This window comes from Raphanus sativus, chromosome 4 (assembly GCF_000801105.2).
Source record: "Raphanus sativus cultivar WK10039 chromosome 4, ASM80110v3, whole genome shotgun sequence".
Classification (NCBI taxonomy): Eukaryota; Viridiplantae; Streptophyta; class Magnoliopsida; order Brassicales; family Brassicaceae; genus Raphanus; species Raphanus sativus.
Window position 1 is genome coordinate 31,711,071 of NC_079514.1, and position 11,476 is coordinate 31,722,546.

General features: G+C 28.6%; 1 protein-coding gene and 1 long non-coding RNA gene across 3 annotated transcripts; one reads left to right on the top strand and one right to left on the bottom strand.

The window, feature by feature from the left end:
* Positions 1-1,376: 1,376 nt before the first annotated feature.
* LOC108850709 (PLAT domain-containing protein 1-like) lies at positions 1,377-2,203 on the bottom strand. The gene is made up of 2 exons (XM_018624192.2): positions 2,109-2,203; positions 1,377-1,987 (listed from the first exon to the last, which is right to left on the bottom strand). The coding sequence occupies exons 1-2, from the start codon at positions 2,172-2,174 to the stop codon at positions 1,550-1,552; spliced, it is 504 nt and encodes a 167-aa protein (XP_018479694.2). The 5' UTR covers positions 2,175-2,203; the 3' UTR covers positions 1,377-1,549.
* Positions 2,204-6,282: 4,079 nt separating this feature from the next.
* On the top strand, positions 6,283-8,470 carry LOC108851963 (uncharacterized). Of its 2 annotated transcripts, none has more exons than XR_008944705.1 (3): positions 6,283-6,732; positions 6,936-7,094; positions 7,848-8,470. It is a non-coding gene; the product is annotated as an uncharacterized LOC108851963 (long non-coding RNA). The 2 variants fall into 2 exon arrangements; XR_008944704.1 differs by having other exon boundaries at positions 6,286-6,732; positions 7,871-8,470.
* Positions 8,471-11,476: the final 3,006 nt, after the last annotated feature.

An 11,476-nucleotide genomic window follows, 5' to 3' on the forward strand; every position in this document is an offset into this window, starting at 1 on the left:
AAGGTGTCCGTTGAATTTTGAAATATTTAGATTAGATTTTGTTTTCATTAAACAATGTTTCTTATTTCATGAGATTGTGGTTTCCGTTTTATGATTTCATTTATTTGATTTTCTTTTTATCAATAAATATGTTTTCCTTTCGTTTGATTTTGAATGATCATGGTTGATGTTCTTTTCTTATTTTTAAATCGATTTTACTTATGCTTTGGTTACAAAAAAGTACAAATTAGGTATTTGAAACCAAAACAAACCAATTTTACTTATGTTTTGATTACAAAATATGTACAAATCAGATATTTTTAAACCGAAAGAACCGATTGAGACCCGAATCCAAAAGTACATTGGGTTGTACCGGTTCTTTGAAAATTTACTAACCCCAATTCGAACTCGATAGAACCCGAACCGGTCCCGAACCAAATTTTCAAATAATTTGAATGGAACTGATTTTGATAAACCCGAAAAACCAAAACTCGATTGGATAAAACCGAAACCCGATTGGGACCCGAATGCCTATGCCTACATTCCCATAGAACATTAGCTCCCCCACTGGTTAAAACATAACAGATATGTAGATAGGTATTTGTTTTTCATACTGAAATTGTTTTTTTTTTTGGTAGATTCAAACACTAAATATATTAAAAATTCCAAAAAAAATTTTTTAATTTTTATTCAAAAATTTAAGATAAATAGCTCAATGATATTTTAATATCTATCATGTTAAAAGCTAATTTTTAAATAATTAAAGGTATTTGCATCCACCTTACTTTAAAGTATCTGCTGAATAAAGAAATAATGTTAAATAAATAGAAAAAGAGAAAGAAATTAAGGACGGACTCTGAGAGAAGACTTCAACAAATCTCTGAGAGAGATTTTGCGGACATGTAGCACCTTTCTAAAGGTCGATGGCAAACTGTTGATACATTTTTTGTTTTTGAATACTAAAAGGTTTTGGATCGAAACATTTAATTCCTATAACCCCAAAACCACATGATACTAATTATATTTATAGTGATTAGTGTTTTTCAACTAATAAAATATTAATTAAGAGCATCACTATCGGTGAGATACCCAAAAACAGCATTTCAAAAAGTTAATAATAGTTTTATTATGTAGTTAAAATTTGTCTTATTTTTCTTGTGTGAGATGCTCTAATAGTTGATGATTGTTTAATACCTCATAATAAATATATCTTGCCTTTTTATTTTCTAAGGATTCCAACATTCACCATTAAACTGGTACGATATTTGACATCATCATAAATAAACATTGGAAGTTGAATTTGCCAAAACTCAGATACATCAACAAGCGGGTATCTATATTAATCCTTGGAAAACAGTATTATAGTAATTTGATTAATTCTCACATGCAACAAAAAATGTTTAAATTTTATTCTATTAGATATTTTACGTTATTGCCATGCAAGCTTTATTCAACTTACATATGGAAAAAGCACACAAGATAACAATTTTATTTGAAATACATATCACCATTAAACGTTCACATAAAGATATAGAACAAGTATTCAAGACACCCTCATGATTTCATTGATTCAAGCGGTTGAGTAGGCATAGGCACCCTTCTTGATCACACGAGGGCAGTCGTTACGTTCGGCATGTAGCTGATACGGTTTCTCACTGAGGGCAAGCCACTGCTCCACAGTGAAGTGATGAGTCTTGCTCGGAGTTCCAATCTTGCTCCAGGTTACTTTCACGTACTCAGCATACCAGCCGGGCTTGTTGCCGGAGTTGTCAGAGAATAGTCTCATAAAACATACTGGGTTGGGAAGACACAGCTCAGTCCCAGTGAAAATGTCCAGATTACTGTTCTCGAAATAGTCTCGACCTGGCGTAGTCCCACCCCAACTCACTAGGTCTTTAATTTCGATGTGATTTCCATCTTTGTCGGCGAATACAGCCCCTATGATCGAATCTGTGCCGGAGTCTCTTCTTGTTCCGGTTTTGACATATATTGTGTATTCGCAATTTTCCTGCAAAATCAAGAAAAATTATAATCCAATCGAAAAACGAAGTTTATAGCCTAACAGTTTAAACAAATTTCGTTAGATAAAAAGAAGTCATAATTTAGATGACGAGATTTGGGTGACATACCGTGGATGCAACGATGGAGATGGTGGCGATGAGGACGGAGATGAAGAGAACGTTTTGAAGAGCCATTGTTAGTGATTTGAATGTGAGAAATAGAGTTCTGATATGTCCAACTATTTATAGAGTTGAAGACTTGAGAGTTCTTTCAAGGAGAAGAGGCAATTTAGTAGCTATTTTTTTAGTAGAGTATGAAGTTAGACGTGGCAACCTACAACGTAATGTCTTTATATAGAGAGTAATTTCACAATGCAACAACATGCAAAATAAGTCTTTATCATGGTAAAGAGATAATTAAAGATGTTAGACTTACGAAGACATCTGTCCCATTAGGTATGTAAATATAGATGATCATACGTAACACATTAGATATTTTACATTATTGCTATGCAGGCTTTATTCAACTTACATATGGCCGTTAAACGTTCACAATTATTTTTTGAAAAAGAAAAACGTTCACAATTTGTTTATAAGATTGAATTATATATATTTTAAACACTTTCCAATATTAAATATTCTTTAATATTTGCTTTTTAAACACTTAACTTAATAGGCGAACTCAACAGTAAAATTATTGTGTGTTCAACAGTCAAGTTTAGCCGAATTTATATAACATTTGTCTTGTTGTATTTTCTTTCGAACAGAAGCAATTATGTAAATATACATAAAATTATATATTTATAAATATATTTTATTTTACACCATTATGTGATAGTGGATGATATAAATTGATTATTTACATGTGTTTTAAACATCTTTTGTTCTTAATAATGAATACTTAGGTATTGGATTTCTTTTAAGATACTAAAATATTTCAAATTAATTTAAAACATTTTTACTACACATAACGATAAAATATTTCACATTATTTTAAATTATTTTTAGGTATACCATATTTGGTTAGTACAATTGTAGTTTAAGTTTTTGTAACAGAATATTTAATTTTCTACTATGATAGATAGTTTTTATAAAAGAATATTCGGTTTATATTTATTAGATTTAAATAGAAAAAAAAGAAAAAAGAGATTTAAAATAGAAAGATTGACTATTTCCATTAATGTGATAGTATGTATATTAAAAGAATAGTTTCCGTTTTTCATTTTCTATATTCGGCCTTCTAATACTTTTTAGTTGATATGATGAAAACAAAAATTTTCATCTATTTCATTATACATCTATCATTCAAATTTTTTCTTTGTTACACAAAAAATGTCACTTTTACAATTTCAATGCAAAGTATAATTACTTTTAGCTGAAAATTAATTGTAAATTACATTGATTTTATAAATAATTTTATTTATCTCAAATATTATTGGCCAGAGAGGTATAATCAATAACAATTTATATATATTTTTGTCATTTTCTTTATCTGTGTAAAAAATATCAAAATGACACTTATATAGAAACGGATGGAATAGTTAATATGATAGCAATAAATTAGGGATCAGTTAATTAAGTTGGAATGTCACTAATATTAGGAATATTTTGTGGCGTTAATTAAGATAGAGTTATCAAAAGATAATTAATAATTTAATATGCATAATATATGTCAAACAATTCCTAGTTTATGTAAACTGTAATAAAGTTTTGAAAACTGTGTTATTATTAAAAAGATTTTGGGGAATCAATTCTTTAAAAAATTGTAGTCTATTTGTATTACTAATCTTGAACCGGTGGTCTATCTATAGATCAGTTTATTATATTAGAGAAAAAGATCATAATAGCACAAAATCAAAATTTTGTCACAAAAATAACATTACAAGGAAAAAAAATGACCAAAAAAAGTTTTATTGAAAGATAAATATGCATTTATAGCCTTTAAGTTAATTAATCTAACACTTAGGGTTTATAGTTAAAGGATGAAATTTAAGTAATGTATTCAAATTTTTAAAAATAAAAAAATAAATATTAAAATTTTCAAAACAAAAATGTGCTATTTTGATCATTTTACTTTTGAGTGCTATTTTTAATGCTATTTGAGAGAATTTCCCTTATTATTATTATATGGTATATATTTGTGTAGGATGCAAAATCCTAAACTATAAGTTATCACTTCTATATCTAATATGACAAAAAAAAATTCATGATGTGCAATTGAGTTCGTGTATGTGTAAGATCTCAAACTATAGGTTTGTTAACTGATTAAATAAAATTTTAATCTGGTCAAACATATTTGAAATAAGTTAGATCATAAATCAGCTATTATTTACCTAAATCGAAAAATGTAGGTCTAAAAGCAGAGTACACGTAATTATTTTTTGATTACTTATTAATTAGTTAATTATTTAATGATAATAATAAATGATTGTGTTAGATTAAGTTAGATATCTCAGTGGCATTAGGTGTAATTAACTAATTACACCGAACCGATCGAACCGAACCAACCGAACCAACCGAACCGAAACCGATTTGAACTGAACCAAAGTCTATTATCAAACAGTTAGATTTAAGATTTTCCCAGCCCGAACCAACCGAACCGAAACCGATCCGAACCAAAACCGATCTGAACCGAAACTAATTAAACCGAACCAAATTAAACCGAATTCATAATCCTTTTATTATTATTGAATTAAACATACTACCAATATACTAAAATCCTAAGACTAAAATCATTGTTAACTTTATTAACTTTCTTAACAATTTTTTTTTTACTTTCTATTTATTTTGGTTAATTTTTGTTTGATTTTGTTCTTATAAACATTTTGTAGTTTGTTAAGGTTTTTGTTTCAGTTTTATATTAGATTTAGTTTACATATTTTATTTTTAAGAGGCATTATTAACAATGTTTTTTTAGTTTTCTATTTACTACAGTTAACTTTGATTCGATCGTGCTTTTATAAATGTTTGTGGTTTTAAAGTATTTTATTTCAGTTTTATATTGGATTTAGTTAACATAATTTAGTTTTTTATAGCCGCCAACATGATGATTTTATGAACATGCGTTTGTATTTTAAAATCAAACTGAAGTCAAACCGAACTGAATTCAAACCGAACCGGAACCGATTCAAACATACTAATTATGGTTTAATTTGGTTGGATAAATTATTGAACCGAATTAACCAAACCGAACCGAACCGATAAAATAACTGAAATGCCCACCCCTAATTTAAGTACTTTAGTTTTAATGGATTATAGATTAATTCATTAATTATTTTTAGATTCTTGTCTATCCAAACTCACCAATCTTTACTAACCAAAACTCATTTATTTTGTTAGAATATTTTCTAACCGAATTATTTTCTAAAGGAACTTATAATAAATTAAAACAATTATTTGTGATATAAAATTTAAATGTTATATATTCATCTATATTATTTTTTCATTACACATAAAATATATAAACTATAATTGTTTCTGTTAAAACATATAAATTTTGTTTTTCAAACATATGTTAAATAATTTGATGATTAATATAATGCACACATATATATATATATATTTGAGTTATAAGAACACAAATACACTTGAATTTAATATTTCCTCAAAAAAGAATATATAAATGAAATTTATTTGACATATAAAAACTTAGAGACATATACATATATCTTACTAAAACAGAAATACATTTTATTTTGGAAATATATATTTACTAATATACATAAATATAATAATTGGGATTTTAATTTATAATTAAATACATCAATAAATATAGTAAAAATTATTAACTGCCAAATATTTTACATAACATATAATTTTGATTGTCTTGATTTCCTACTCAACTGAAAAAACCTATAATTTTGATTGCTTTTATATTCAACCGCAATATGACCGATCAACAAATTATAGACAATTAAATACCATCGATCTATCATAAATGTTATATATTATAAATTGAAAATATGCAGATAAACACATATTTGTGCAACCATTTTATTTTGTATTGTAAATTTTTTTATATATTTATTCTATTAAAACAATTACTCTTTCGGGTGCATGAATCAAACTCTAATGTATATATTAATCTTTGATAATTAGAACATTTTTTGTAACCACGTGTTACCACCAAAATGGTTGTTATCTATTAAAGACTTGTGTCACTTATATTATTCATCACACATGGTGTCTTTATATAAGAGTAATTACACAATACAACAAAATTACACACGATGTCTTTATATAGAGAGTAAATCTATAACAATAAAGTAGGCATATCTGCCTTTTCCTGCGTCCACGTCGCTCTGGAGGGGGTGGGCATTTTGCGACACGTGTCAATGCGCTGAGACGTCTGTGTATGTCACGTAATTTTTTCATGCGCGTCGCTTTGATCTTTTCCTGATTCTTCTATTTGAGTTTCCCTTATCTTTTTTAAAAAGGCCCACATAAGCTCATATTCTGATTTCTTCTTCGTTCTTCTCTTGCGGCGGATGCTTTACCGTCAAATTTTCACAGAAACTAAACAGTCCCTTTGCTACCTGTAACTCCTCTCAACTCCTTAAATCCAACATTTATTTTGAGTTTTTCACTTGATTAATCCACTCATCCTTCATTAAGATCTGTGTGCACCTGTTCGTTTCCCTTGAAACCGCTTTCATCCTCTCCGACATTCATCTGTACTCGATTTTGGGAAGCCCGTAATGGGAAGAATGGAGGAGAGCTGATGGGGATTGACTTGCTCTTTCTTGAAGAAAAGGTGATGTGTGTGGTTTTATATCGTTGTTGTTTCTCATCAGCATTCAGTCCATTTAATTAGTCTCTCTTTATGTCCTTCAATCCAGATATCACACTATTAGATATTTAATTTGCCTTGCTATCAATAATCGCCACCATATTTGTCTTCTTCCTGAAATTCCAGCGACCACTTTCAACTCTTACCAATACGATTCCCATATACAGGCAGAGAGAGAGAAGAGTCTGCTAAGATAGAGATGTGAGGCATCAGGACTTCAAGGCGGCGAAGTTTGCGCTCTTCCGTTGAATATATTCACTTACAAGAAAATCTGCAACGGTGCTTCTGCTCAAGCGTCGAGGCACCAACGTCTCCATGTACATCAGGTACCCTATGGCCATCACAACACTTCTGTATTCACACGGAAATGCTGCTGATATTGTTCAGATATACTAGCTCTTAGTCGAGCTTACTATTCAGCTCCGTAAATGGGGTTAATTCTTTCTTTTCTTTTGTGTGTATTCACTTGCTGATACTAAAGCTATGGATTTAAATTCTCAGATCAGTTTTTCATTACTGTGTTTAGCTCAGAAAGTTAGATCTGAATTATTATTTTTGGATTATCTAAATACTCTGCTTCTGAATTTTTGTAGCTATTTATTAGCTCTTAGACCCTCTCTCTATTTATATAGATATTATTATAGATACATTAAAAATGATGCAATGATGCAATGATGAGTGTATACGTCTATATGTTCTTAATTTTCTCTTTCAGTTCTCAATGATTCATATACGTGCTTGATTTCATATATTTGTTTTTTGGATCGGTAATCATTGTAAGAACCTTTGGTGGGGACATGGAATTTGGAATTTTGGTGAATTCTATTTGTTTTCAGTCTCTCTCTACACCATCCCTGTAAATGATGCGATGATGTTTGTGTACGCCCCTCTGTTCTTAATGCTCCCTTTAAGATTCCCACTGGATAGTTCATGAAGATATGCTTTTCTGATTTCATGTATTTGTTCTTTGGACTGGTAACAGTTGATTTGCTCTAGATACTGTGCAAACCTATTGTTGGAACATGAAAGTTTAATTTTTTTGTTGCATTATATTAGCTCTTTGACTCTTTTCTTTTTAGATACAATACTTTTGTTCTTTCAGTGTGGAGAAGCATATACTCTTATCGCTCAAATCTATCAAAGTTTTTCCTAACGTTATGTAAGTATTATTTCTGTCGCATACTCTCCTATCAATTTGTTTTTCTTCTTAAACATAATTGCATTTGTTGATCACAACCAACAAGAGACTGGTATCGCCTGTGTTTCTCCATCATTACTCGGTCATAAATCTGCTTGCAAGGAAAAGCCTTCGACCCCTCCTCATCCTACCAACGGCAGATCATCTTTGTGTTATCTTATTTATGCTTTACTGCTCGCCGATGAGGCGATGACTATACCACTCACTGGAAACAGCAACATCAAGCCTCTGAACGTGTCCCAAGCTCTCACTACTGGCCTCCTGCAATTTCTTTTGAAGCTCATGTGCACAAGACCAATGAGAAATGCTTCTTTGAACCCCTTTCGATATGGCAGAACTCCTAGAGTACTCACTCACTCATTTAAAGCTAAGCGACACGCAAAGCTAAGCGATAAAAAATTGCCTGTAACACGCTTTATAAAAACTTACGATAGATAATAAAAATGTATTGGTTACCTAAACCAAAGACTACTAAAATATTTGAATATTTAATTTATTTTCTCACGGTATATTAGCATCCTGGTTATAGGGTGTTACAGGCAATCTTCGAAGATAATAAAATCCCAGAATTTTCTTCGTATTTTTAAAATACTACGTAAAACAATAACAAACAGAATTTTTTTAAAAATATTTTTTTTGACTAAGCATTCAAATTTCAAAAATATTTCATTCCCATATACGATGTACCTATTTATTCGGATGGTATCCGTGATAAGGAAACTAACATAACGATTATTCTATGGTTTAAACTTCAGTTGCTACTAATAAGTAATAAGTAATAAATAATAAAATATTATTAAAACAATATTATATAGACAAACAAATGATTTTTTAGTTAATTCACCTTTATTGTTATATATCTATGTTTCATTGCCAACCCATCATAACATATGTATATATAAACGTCTATATTTATGTGTGTATATATATAACCGATTAAAACAATTTAACAGTTTAAAAGAATTATTAAAATTAATGCATATAAACTATAAAATCATATTATACATAATGGGTCTGTATTGATTAGTTGTAAAAATATATACAATCAATCAAATAAACTATTTTTACTTGCACTATATAATACATTTTTTACAAAACATTAAACTGTCACAAACAATCCAAAAATGAGTTACTTCTCACTTATTACTCATCACCTCTCGCATCAGAGAAGATCTACAAACGGAAACACAAAACAAACACTGCAAGTCTACTACATCCACAGATCCACCACACAACAATTCGTCAATGATTTCCAGCTACCATCTATTATCGACAACCAAAATAATTTTAGTGACTCAATAACTGAGAGCATGGACTTCATGTTATCATACCATGCCATTCATCACCCTGATACAACATACCTTACTGAAAAAATATCTCAATACGTGATGAATGAAGTGAAAGACGACAACTTTGGTAATGATCTTCAAGTTACTCTAAAGACTACAACAAGAACGCAACATCAAAAATATGATCGAAGAAAACGTTTGAAGCTTATTAAATAACATAACGTATAAACCCGGCGCGTAGCGCCGGCATACCACTAGTACACAATACAACAACATGCTAGATAAGTCTTTATCGTGTGTAAAGACATCTGTCCCATTAGGTGTGTAAATATCCGTAAATATAGATGAGCATACGTAACATGTTAGATATTTTACATTATCGCCATGCATGCTTTATTCAACTTACATGTGGCCATTAAACGTTCACAATTTGTTTATAAGATTGAATTATATGTTTTTTTACCCAAAAAAAAAGATTGAATTATATATATTTTAAACATTTTGCTTTTTAAACACATAGTTTAATAGGCGAACTCAAAAGTAAAATTATTGTGTGTTCAACAGTCAAGTTTAGCTGAATTTATATAATATATTTCTTGTTATATTTTCTTTCAAACAGAAGCAATTATGTAAATATGCATAAAATTATATATTTATAAATATATTTTATTTTACTTAATTATGTGAGAGTGGGTGATATTAATTGATTATTTACATGTGTTTTAAACATCTTTAGTTCTTAATAATGAATACTTAGGCATTGGATTTCTTTTTAAGATATTAAAATATTTCAAATTAATTTAAAACATTTTTACTACACATAACAATAAAATATTTCACATTATTTTAAATTATTTTAAGGTATACCATATTTGGTTAGTTACAATTGTAGTGTAAGTTTTTGTAACAGAACATTTAATTTTCTTCTATGAGATAGTTTTGTAAAAAGAATATTCGTTTTTAATATTTATTAAGAATTTAAATAGAAAGATTGACATATTTCCATTTATGTTATAGTATGTATATGAAAAGAATATTTCCGTTGTTCATTTTCTATATTCGGCTTTCTAATACTTTTAAGTTGATATGATGAATAAAAAAAATATCTATCTGTTTCATAATATCTGTCATTATAACTTTTTTTTTTGTTACACAAAATTGTCACTTTACAATTCCAATGCAAACTATATTTACTTTTAGCTGAAAGTTAATTGCAAATTGCATTAATTTTATAAATAATTTTATTTATCTCAAATATTATTGGTCAGAGAGGTGTAATCAATAACAATTTACATATAATTCCATCACTTTCTTAATCTGTATAAAAAATATCAAAGTAACACTTATATAGAAACTGATGGGATAGTTAATATGATAGCATGTTACAAAAAAAAAGAAGTTAATATGATAGCAATAAATTAGGGATCCGTTAAGTAAGTTGGAATGTCACTGATATTAGGAATATTTTGTGGCGTTATTAAGATAGAGTTATCTAAAATGATAATTAAAAATTTAATATGCATAATATATATGTCAAACAATTCCTAATTTATGTAAACCGTAATAAAGTTTTGAAATTGTGTTATTATAGAAAGATTTTGGGGACTCAATTCTTAAAAAATTGTAGTTTATTTGTATTACATAATCCTGAACCGGTGGTCTATCTATAGATCGATTTATTATTATTATATGATATATATTTGTGTAGGATGCAAAATCCTAAACTATAAGTTCTCACTTCTATATCTAATATGACACACAAAATTCATGATGTGCAACTGAGTTCGTGTATGTGTAAGATCTCAAACTATAGGTTTGTTAACTGATTAAGTAAAATTTTAATCTGGTCAAACATATTTGAAATAATCTAGATCATAAACCAGCTATTATTCACCTAAATTGAAAAACGTAGGTCTAGAAGCAGAGTACACGTAATTATTTTTTGATTACTTATTAATTAGTTAATTATTAAATGATAATAATAAATGATTGTGTTAGATTAATAGTTAGATATGTCAGTTGTATTACGTGTAATTAATTAGGTAATTTAAGAGTTAGTTTATATTTGTACTTAGTTTTAATATATTAGAAAATGTGATTTGCATACCCATGCGGGTATTAATTTTCATGTTTTTTATAAATTGAATCCATTAAACACATACTAATTCAATAGATTGAATCCATTAAACAACATACCAATTCATTTTTTTAATGTTTCAAA